The following is a 9816-nucleotide window of genomic DNA, read 5'->3' as shown; positions in this document are numbered from 1 at the left end:
TTTACCGGAGAAACCAGAGAAAGCTGGGAGTATCTCAGTGGGACATTTGTGTCTCTCTCCAGAGAACGTCCAGAGGTTCAGTTATACAGGTGAGGACAGTGTAAGTGAAGCACGATCACACTGGGACAGAGTTGCCTTGATAATCGTTTAATAAGAAGATCACGTTCACTTTTCTTGGAGCAAAGACTGAAAACAAGCTGAGAACTTCAAGCGAGAAGAAACTTCATGTAGAGACGAACAGACAGTGAAACAAGGCGTGTTTGTCTCTGTAGGTCAATAAGTGCAGAAGCTCAACGTCACTGAATCCTGTACGAACATGAATATCATGTCTGTCAGGAATCCACAGTGTAATATGACAGAATGACACAATCTAAACAGTTTCTGTGTTTTACAAATGAGTTCTTCCCTCTCAACTTTCCTGAGCAGCTCACTGATGCTACTCGAGGACCCTTGACAGTGTGAAGAGCAGCAGTGTCTTTTCATTTCAGCGTGAATCCGGTTCCGTTCTGCTGGAGTAACGCTGAGTGACGGAGTCCAGGCGAAGCAGTGACCTGTTTATCCTCAGAGTTGGATTTAGTCCCACCTCAACGCCCTGCGGAGCACAGGCAGCTCCTGTCATTGGCTGCTTGAGTCCTGAGCCACGTCCTTGTTCTGTGGTGAACTGAGCAGCTCCTGAATCCTCTGCATGTCCTTATTGGTTTCCTCTGCCTGACAGCTGACGTTCAGATCTCCAATCAGCTCGTCCGTCAACTGCAAACGGGCCGCCCTGGTGATTTGAGAGGAGGAGGAGGAGGAGGAGGAGGAGTTAACCAAACAAAAAGAAACTTCACTGTCTCCTTTTCATTATTCTTGGTGAATGATCCTGTGAGATAACGTCATTAAACATCTTCTTTAAATTACCATTCTGCCAGTTTGAGCTCGTACAGCTCCCTGCGCTCTCTCCTCCTCCTCTCTCGGACCGTCTCTCCAGCCAGAGACTGCATGCTGACGATCAGAGCCCCAGTGGGAATCCTGAACACAAGTTGTACATTATAAACATAGTCCTGTATATTTACACATTTCGAGAGGATCCGTCCAGTAGTTTTTGTGGAATCTTCGCTAACAAACATGAAAACTGAACTTCCTTGGCGAAGGTAATAAAATAGACCAGTTAACACTCAACACTTTACTATCACATATAATCTGTTGTTTATTTGCCTCGTTGGCACAAGCACATTCTGCTCCAGAAGCTGCTTCAGCTGTTTTAACCTTCCCTCTCTAACTGAGTCCTGCTCCAGCTCCCTGTCACACCACCACGTGCAGGACGAGGGGACGATTGGGAGGTGAGATCTGGAGCGTGATGTGCTTTTCCGATTTGCTGCCTTCTTTCATTTCAACCCCGTCTGCCCCAACTGCACCTGGCACAGCCGGGGCCGGGGCTGTTTGCACACATCAAACGCTCCAGGTGGCCGGTCACTGAGGCAGACAGCGAGGGGGGGAGCAGAAGGAGGAGGCGACGCTAGTGTGGAGCCAAGAGGAGAGGAGACGAGGGCCGAGCCAACACGGAGCTGATGATCTCACATAATCCAAACCGGCCCCTCCGGTCCGCTACGCCCATCAAACACCTCGCACTCAATCTCCATCATATGATCAAATTCAAATCTGCTCTTGGCTCCGCGCACTCGGTTGAAAGTGGCCACAGGAAGGAGTGAAAAGTGGAACGGAGGAGAGGAGTGAGGAGCGAGGAGCGAGAGTGGAGCACAAGAGCAGATCAGACGTGGTCGATGGAGATCAGAGGCCGGAATCACAGCAGTGGTGTAAAATGGAGAGGGGCAGTTGCCGTCTTGGCCTGGCTCCTCGCTCTAGTACCCAAAACACGGCCCTCTGTGCTGCACATGAATCCCACTGGCACCGTGAACAGGGCTGAGGGGAGGGGGGGGGGGGGGGGGCTCAGCGGGGCGACAGAGGGTAGCTGGGAGGGGTGCAGCTGGCTGCCAGAGTGCTCACTGCTCTGGAGCACACAGGCACCAATGTGGACACACATGAGCGAATGTGCACAAGGAAGAATATATACCTAGCGGTTCCTGACGACATAACTCCGACCAAGATTCTTCTCTGAGATCAGTTACGATAAAACGTTAGTTACGATGACCAGTGGATGTTTGCACGAGCAGAACTTTACCCCAGCACGGCTCCGATGATCGTCCCCGCCACCAGCCCACCCAGGCCCAGGTTGAGTCTGAAGAGGCCTCCAGTGACAGCTGCTCACACACACGCTCACACACACACACACACACACACACACACACACACACACACACACACACACACACACACACACACACACACACACACACACACACACACACACACACACACAGACACACAGAGTTTTATTAACATCATAGAACGAAATGAAGTGTCCCAGTGCTACAGATAATAACATAACTCACAGACAAGTCGACACATTATCTACCGACTAATTCCAAAGACCTCATCTTATCGGCCTCACACTTGGCACATGTGGGTTGTAACTTGGGTTTGGTGATTTGGACACGTGATACTTTAAACATTAATGAAAACTGATGTGACCAGCGCTCTGTAGAAGTCAGTGGGGGCGGGGCAGCGGGCTAAGAGTCAGTCTGAGGATGAAGTTGATCAACTGGTGCAGTGTGGAGTGTGATGTGGAGTGTGATGCGGAGCCCTCAGTATAAAGGCTGGCTTGTGAGTGTGACGCAGACTTGTTGTGACACGGTGTCGGGCTCAGCTGACGTCCGCTGGATAAATAAAGAGGAAATAAAAAGGTGTGACTCACCTCCAGCTGCAGCGTAATGACTGAGTGTGTATTTGTCTCGGTACACAGACAGACCCGTGCTGACGGAACTACAGAGGGAAACACACACATGTGATTTAACACATTTCATTTAAGTACGAGCTGCTTTCAGATCTAGTCAGCAACTAATGATCCAACATCATTGTTGTTTTATATTTACTTGAACAAGGTGACGAACGCGGCGACTCTCCAGCTCCACCTCCATCCATATCTCACAAAACCACGGATAGCAGCGTTGTGGGCCGAGCGCTGAGTCCAACACAAAGACACAGAGACAAGGACTTTTCTATGGGAATTAAATCTTCTCGTATGAGGTTGTGTCTCAATTACAGCCCAACTGATATAATAACAATAACTTCATTTGTATCATTTCTATTTCTCTCTTATGCTTTCTAAATCTTCTCCATGTATTCACATATCAAACAAACAGAGACGACAGACTTCACTCACCACTGCTTCCACTCGACTAGTATAGATTTCCGCCTGGCTGTTTTGGATGTAGCGCTGCCTGGCGTGGCGTGCAGCTGGCAGGCCTCCGTAGATCAAGCCTGCGAATGCGGCCACCGCGCCGCTCTTTATCACGTTGGTCAGCTCCTCTGGGTACCGCTGTGTCACGCTGCCGGGACACGAGAGGGATGAAGCACAGCTCATTCAACAACACACAGAGATATGTTTAGAAGAAATGGATGGGTGGTTTGTTCTGGTTTTATTTTACAAGCCACTGATTGTTATTTGATCACATCTCACAAAGGTGAGGTTCACTTACAAGGTGGATGATTTACAAAAAAATATCACAATTCAGGGAGATGTGGGCTAATGAAACTAAAGACAGACGAGTAAGAGACAAACACTAACTTTCTGTCAAAGAGGTCCTTGATGCGATCCCATCCTGTGTCTGGGAATTCTGGCTTTCCCAAGTTGCTTGGCATAGAGCGTGAAGATGAGCTGGGTGCAGGAGCAGGGCTGGTTGAGGAGGAGGAGGAGGAGGAGGAGAGCATCTGTGGCGGCTGGGCAGCAGCCACATCAGCTGCGTGGACCCTGGGGAGCAGGAAGCAGAAGGATGGAGGCCTGGCTCTCTGGATGAAGCCCTGCAGTAGGCCGGTGCTCAGCATGCCCCGGGGTGCTGAACACGCCTGCCATCTCTGTGGGGTGATGCCTGTTGTGTGTGGCTCTGGATGCATCACTCTTCATCTGGCGTCGGACTGCAGAGCAGAGGCAGAGACACATGGCCATGAGTTGGGATGTTGCACTCGCTGCCTCGACTTGAGCTCCAGCCCCAAAACAAATAGCCCGAGGGCAGATGAAGCCCTGGCAGGGCTGCACGGGCTGCCAGATGCAGCAGCTGTTAAATGGTGCAGTCTCACCAACACACACAAGCAGATTCTGTCTTTCTCTACTTCAAACTAATCACAAAGCTTCCAACGCGCTGCAGGGACCCGCAGGTCGTCTGAGCAGGTGAAGAGGTGAAGAGGTGAAGAAACAGACCTGAGATCTGATCACAAGTGGACAGCTGTATCCGTCCGTCTGTCTGTCTGTCTGTCTGTCTATCTATCTGTCTGTCTGTCTGTCTGTCTATCTATCTGTCTGTCTATCTATCTGTCTATCTGTCTGTCTGTCTGTCTGTCTGTCTATCTATCTGTCTGTCTGTCTGTCTATCTATCTGTCTGTCTGTCTGTCTGTCTATCTATCTGTCTGTCTATCTATCTGTCTATCTGTCTGTCTGTCTGTCTGTCTAGCTATTCATCCATGCATCTATCTGAAGATGCAGTGAACGTCATTAGACTCATGTTAATGCACAAACACAATCACAGTTATATTACATGTTAATTCCATGTGCAGGTCCTCATCAGGCTAATGTCACACAGCTACATTAGCTTAGCCTGTCTCTTCCCGTGCTAAGCTAAGCTAACGTCTCGCTCCTGCACACGAATAACCAACTGCTTTACTTTTAATCTCTATGTTCGCAGAACGTGAATAATGTGTTTGTGAGTCGTCCGTCCGACAATGGGTGCATTAGCGCTAGCAGTTAGCATTAGCCAGTAGCCTGTGTAAGTCAGTGGAGAAAAGCAGGTTAGCATCTGACAACAGTTTGTGTAGTGAGCGACTGAAGCTCTGGATCATTAACGATCATCACAAACACTGTAAACACGTCAGCTTGTTGTTGTTGTTGTTGTTGTTTCACTGATGCTGTTTGTTTCTGTTTCTCTGTTTCTGATGCTCACCTTCAGCTGCCGGTGTCCTGACCTCTGACCTCTGCAGAGATAACAGCGACACTACACAACAGCGACACCCAGCGGTGTGGAGGACTGGACATGAGAGAGAGAGAGAGAGAGAGAGAGAGAGAGAGAGAGAGAGAGAGAGAGAGAGAGAGAGAGAGAGAGAGAGAGAGAGAGAGCAACAACAGAGGAGCGATAACAATCTCTCCTCGACACAGTGAGTGAAAGAAGCTTCTTGTACAGAAACAGACATCATCCCTTCTTTAATAAATCAGATATTTTGTTATAATTATATAAACTGTAGCTTGTGATGAGAGTGGTCGGGAGTTTATGAGTTTAGGGGGCTTTTTGGTAAATAGAGGAGAAAAATGAAAGCATGTAAAAATGAAGACGAAGGGGGGACGAGGTGCCGTTTATGAGACCACACGCATGAACGCAGAGAAAGAGAGAGAGAGATTAATGAGTTTCCAGTCGTCCAGCCTACCTAACTTGGCCAGAAGAATAATATATTAATAAATAAAAAAGAAGTTACACATTAATGACAAAGCAATGACAGGAAACATCTGATTGAATATAAATTGCAGGTGAAGCAAAGGTTGGACTGGATACGACAGAGATCAGTTAAAACGTGTAGGTTTAGGAAACGTCACAGTAATAATAAAAAACTTCAGCAGGACATTTTGAGAACCAAACAGTTTATTGGCACAAAAACAAAACTGCAGCACAACAACATGGACGTCACGTGATCACAGCGTGTTGGTCAACATTGGCACGTACCGTCTTTACCACACGTCTGTACAAAAGGACACAGACTTCTGCTGGTTCACAGAACAACGTGAATACTACAACATATTCACCCCTGTCCTGTGTCATTCACACGTCATCTCTCAACACACACAAAGATTCTGTATAAAAGGCCACATTTCAAAATAACTTCTTCTGTGACTGTTGACACTTTGTGTGGAATGTCACATTCCTTTGTGCTTTCAAGTTATGAACCAAGTTGTGTCAGAGCCACTTTAATAATAGACAGTGACATTGGTATTGCATCGTTTGCATAAATAACATTTATGCAGTGTAAGGATGTGATGGTGACAGTTGTCTGCAGTGTCTCCAGTTGTCCAGCAGAGGGGGACGTTGCATCAAGTAAAGATATATAGGCCTTAAACACTCACCAGAACAAATTCAACAGGCAGAAATCAACTTATCAAGACTTTTACTAACTTTAAAAGTGGAATCCTGCATTTCCCATAATGTAACTGTTGTTTTTTCATTCGACTCCTACTGCCACATATTTCACACCTTCCACTCCGAGTTTATAAATACACTCTGCAGTAAAAAGAGTACTGTAGAGTATTTTCTCCTCCTCCAGAGCCACAGAAAACATACAACTGTTTTACTGTCTTACACGAGAAGTAAACTGCCTTAAATCGACTGGTAAAATCAGTGGAATGTTCCTTTAACGTGGACGTTTCTTTGCTGGTGACAGTCGACAGAAAAACAACCAGAAAAATGGTCGATGAAGTTTTGGCAAAAGAGTGGCACTTGAAGGTAAACTCAGTAAACTACATTCACGACATCTATGAGACTAAAACACTGACGTCATCAGAAATAAATGTGTCTAAAAATACTGTAGTGTGATTTCATTCAATCATATGTTGTGCTGGAGGAATTACATTCACTATCTGGAGATTCTCTCTGCAGAACCTCACAGCTCCGTCCTCCTGGGTCTGTGGACGATCTGGTTGTAGTCGCTCTTTCTCTTGGGTTTGTAGGTGAGAAGACGGCTGAACTCGGTGAGAAGTTTCTCCCAGTAGCAGGAAACATCCTCCATCCGCAGATGGTTGAGGATGAATTCTTTACCCCTGTAGGGAGGAGGAGAAACAGATTCAGACACAGATTGGATTTGTGACAGGAGCTTAAGTAGATGTAGCTCCAGGAGGAGAATATGCTTCAGTAAAGCCTTTATCAGACATGAACTCTGGAGGAGCTCATTTCTGAAAGCAGCAACAATCCATCAAAACCCTTTCATTAAATATGATGTGTTACCTTGAGGCGATCTCCTGTGCGATGGCATCGTTCTCTCTGACAAACTGTAGAAGCTCCCTGAGGACACAGATCATGGAAATACACATCACACCTTCAGTATTGATTACATTCATCCAAATACTACATTTCTTTATGAGTTTAATGAAGTGCCTGTGTAACTGAGACGAGTCGAGGTACCTGACATCTGAGAGGTCCTGCTTGACGGGGATGTAGTGAACCCAGGGCTTGAGCTGAGCGTAAAAAAACTCCTGCCACTCATCCCCCACGTGAAACACCAGAGAACCACAGAGGAAGAGATGTTTGAGGCGGAAGCTGGCTGCCACGCCGCGGAAGTTGAATAAATACCTGAGAGACGTGGAAAGAAGCTGCGTCATATCGTTGATTCTTCACAAAGCTACACAAACATTTCAGCAGGTAACATGTTGTGTTTAGAAATTCCTGCTTTACAACGTGGTCACTTACTTGTATTTGCAGTGATCGACCAATGGGATTTCTTTGGCTGCAGGACTCCCTAGTGTGTCCTATGGCAGAGAGGCAACATGATCAGTGAACTATCAGCGCTGATCACCTGTGACATCCTATAGCTTTATAACTAATATGACTGTATTTGGCCTCAGTGTAGTTTCAGTGTGTCTGACCTTCTCAGACTTCCAGGCCTGGTTCTTCGTGTACTCTGCATCCACCAGCTCTGGAGCGTCTCTGGACAGGAGGATCAGCGGGTCTCGCTCTGGACTGGTCCTGTCAACGAGACAGAAAGAAGACAAATCAGCTCGGAAAACAAAAATGGTAGAAAACCTCAGATAACTGACACAAACTAGTGAATTTCCAGGACTGACCGGGAGCCTCTGAAGAATCCTTTAGACTCTTTCTTCGTCCACGGCCACTGAGCTGCTGACCTGGAAATGCACAACATTTTAATTAAGCAAAAACCAAAAATATTCTTTTATATAATATATATATATATATATATATTATATAAATAATATTTAACATATTACCTAAAAAACTATTTGGCAATTATTCTGCCAAATAATTGATCTTCTAATTAATTAACCTGTGAGATCATCTGTCTCTAAAATGCAGAAGTTGGTGATAAATGTCCATCACATTTGTTTTGTTTGATTATTAATCCAAACACAAAGAAAACTTGCACACACTGATTCTGTTATCGACTTCATTGGCATATTCATTTTTCTGGTCGTCTCCTTGATAAGTGATGAATCTTACTTTTTGAGGTCGTCCCTCATCAGGTCCCACCTCCCCAGACCTGTGGGGTATATGGGCCACACGGCAGGTCCGCCCTCCCAAAACGTCCACGCAGGATACATGATGTCCTGGTAGTCGGAGGTCTACTCACATCAAACATACACATGAGCAGTTACTGCATCTAGTCAATAAATATTCCTGAATACGTGCATGTAAGTACTGTTCCAGTCTGACCTTACTGAAAGAGAAGACAGGCAGGGTCGGCTGCACCCACTTGGGGACTTGAGGGTAATCTCTGACGTTTACCACCATCTCTAAATCAGGTAACCTATCGATCAGCTCCAGGATGAAATGCTCCACTCCACTGCACCTGAACACCATGAGCACACACATGTACACATGTAGAAGAGCTGCTGGTCTGAAAACAGCATTCAAGTAGGTTTTAACGAATTGGAAGTAAGTCTGTTTAGTTTAAACTTTATCTTTACCTGGCGGGGAACATGCAGTTGTGTTCCCTGTACAACTTGTGGTCGATGATCTGGTAGTGTGTGCCCACTCCTCTCTGGACAGTCGCAGCCATGAAGTCCTCAGAGATGCGTCCTTTAAAGGGCCGCAGGTCCTGCTGTAGGACACTGGAACAGAAACCACAGACACGTGTCCCGGATCACAATCAAGGGGAACATGGGCTGATGAGGTGTGAAGGGAGGATTCCGGAGGTTTCCCATGTGACCCAACCAGCAGGAAAATGATATTAATATATCTGTGTCTGTGCAAAACAAAAGTGTGGTGACTTGACAGGTAATGACCACTTTGCTTTACAGACTTATTGGTAGTTCTTGTTTCGTTGTGATTAGAAGAACCTAAGTGTGAAGTCATGTAATGGATGATAACAGCCTGATTATTAACATTGAGCTGGACACTCACGTCAGGTGGCAGCTGCAGTTCACAGGGCTGCAGGCAGCGAATCCTCCCACAGCCTCAGATACGGTTTCTCTCATCTTCCTCCACTCTTTGCCTGAGACAGTAACAAACACACGTGAGCGGAGGTTTTCAAATGGTACCAACACTGATCCGGATCCACTTTGTATTCTAATGTCTTCCTTCATCCTGCCTGCCTCATGTCATCTTTAAGAAACGAAACAACACGAACACAAATCTCATTTTCTCTGCTGCTTTTAGCGGAAGCTCCAACTTTTTCCCACAACTTAGCTCGCAGGCTAGCTAGCATGTTAGCTCGCAGGCTAGCTGGTGAGCCCGTAAAGTGGAGTTATCTCGGGGGAAACAGTCCAACACAGCGCGGCGGAGTCTCGTTGTTCCCGTGAACGTGTTGACGAGTTGTTCACGTGTTCGTTACCTGCAGCAGCGACCGAGAATAAACCGTAAATCAGCCACAGCGTTGAAACGCTGCACAGCCAAACCCGCTCCATGTTTCTGTTGATCCTCTACTTCTGTCTGAGGAGCAGGACGAAACCTGCCATCTGCGATCTGTCAGTTCTGCCTGGAGCCGTCAGTACGGTAATGCGCAACAAAATT

General features: G+C 46.6%; 2 protein-coding genes across 4 annotated transcripts; both read right to left on the bottom strand.

Moving 5' to 3' along the window:
• Nucleotides 1-272: 272 nt before the first annotated feature.
• On the bottom strand, nt 273-5091 carry timmdc1 (translocase of inner mitochondrial membrane domain containing 1). 3 transcript variants are annotated; one of them, XM_034607580.1, is made up of 8 exons: nt 5035-5091; nt 3668-4014; nt 3263-3428; nt 2973-3061; nt 2795-2862; nt 2162-2240; nt 901-1011; nt 273-766 (listed from the first exon to the last, which is right to left on the bottom strand). In XM_034607580.1, exons 2-8 carry the CDS (start codon nt 3991-3993, stop codon nt 616-618), a joined length of 990 nt encoding a protein of 329 aa, XP_034463471.1. In that variant the 5' UTR covers nt 3994-4014; nt 5035-5091; the 3' UTR covers nt 273-615. The 3 variants fall into 3 exon arrangements, with proteins under 3 accessions (XP_034463471.1, XP_034463462.1, XP_034463453.1); XM_034607571.1 differs by lacking the exon at nt 5035-5091 and adding an exon at nt 4778-4916; XM_034607562.1 differs by lacking the exon at nt 5035-5091 and adding an exon at nt 4298-4339.
• A 617-nt stretch (nt 5092-5708) lies between these two features.
• Nucleotides 5709-9790, bottom strand: poglut1 (protein O-glucosyltransferase 1). The gene is made up of 12 exons (XM_034607385.1): nt 9638-9790; nt 9208-9298; nt 8772-8915; nt 8518-8653; nt 8305-8426; nt 7914-7973; nt 7716-7815; nt 7540-7598; nt 7255-7422; nt 7078-7134; nt 6534-6893; nt 5709-6391 (listed from the first exon to the last, which is right to left on the bottom strand). The coding sequence occupies exons 1-11, from the start codon at nt 9708-9710 to the stop codon at nt 6737-6739; spliced, it is 1167 nt and encodes a 388-aa protein (XP_034463276.1). The 5' UTR covers nt 9711-9790; the 3' UTR covers nt 5709-6391; nt 6534-6736.
• Nucleotides 9791-9816: the final 26 nt, after the last annotated feature.

Source organism: Hippoglossus hippoglossus, chromosome 2, assembly GCF_009819705.1.
Source record: "Hippoglossus hippoglossus isolate fHipHip1 chromosome 2, fHipHip1.pri, whole genome shotgun sequence".
Lineage (NCBI taxonomy): Eukaryota > Metazoa > Chordata > Actinopteri > Pleuronectiformes > Pleuronectidae > Hippoglossus > Hippoglossus hippoglossus.
Note: the sequence above shows the minus strand (reverse complement) of the source record. Positions and strands in the feature narration are given on the sequence as shown.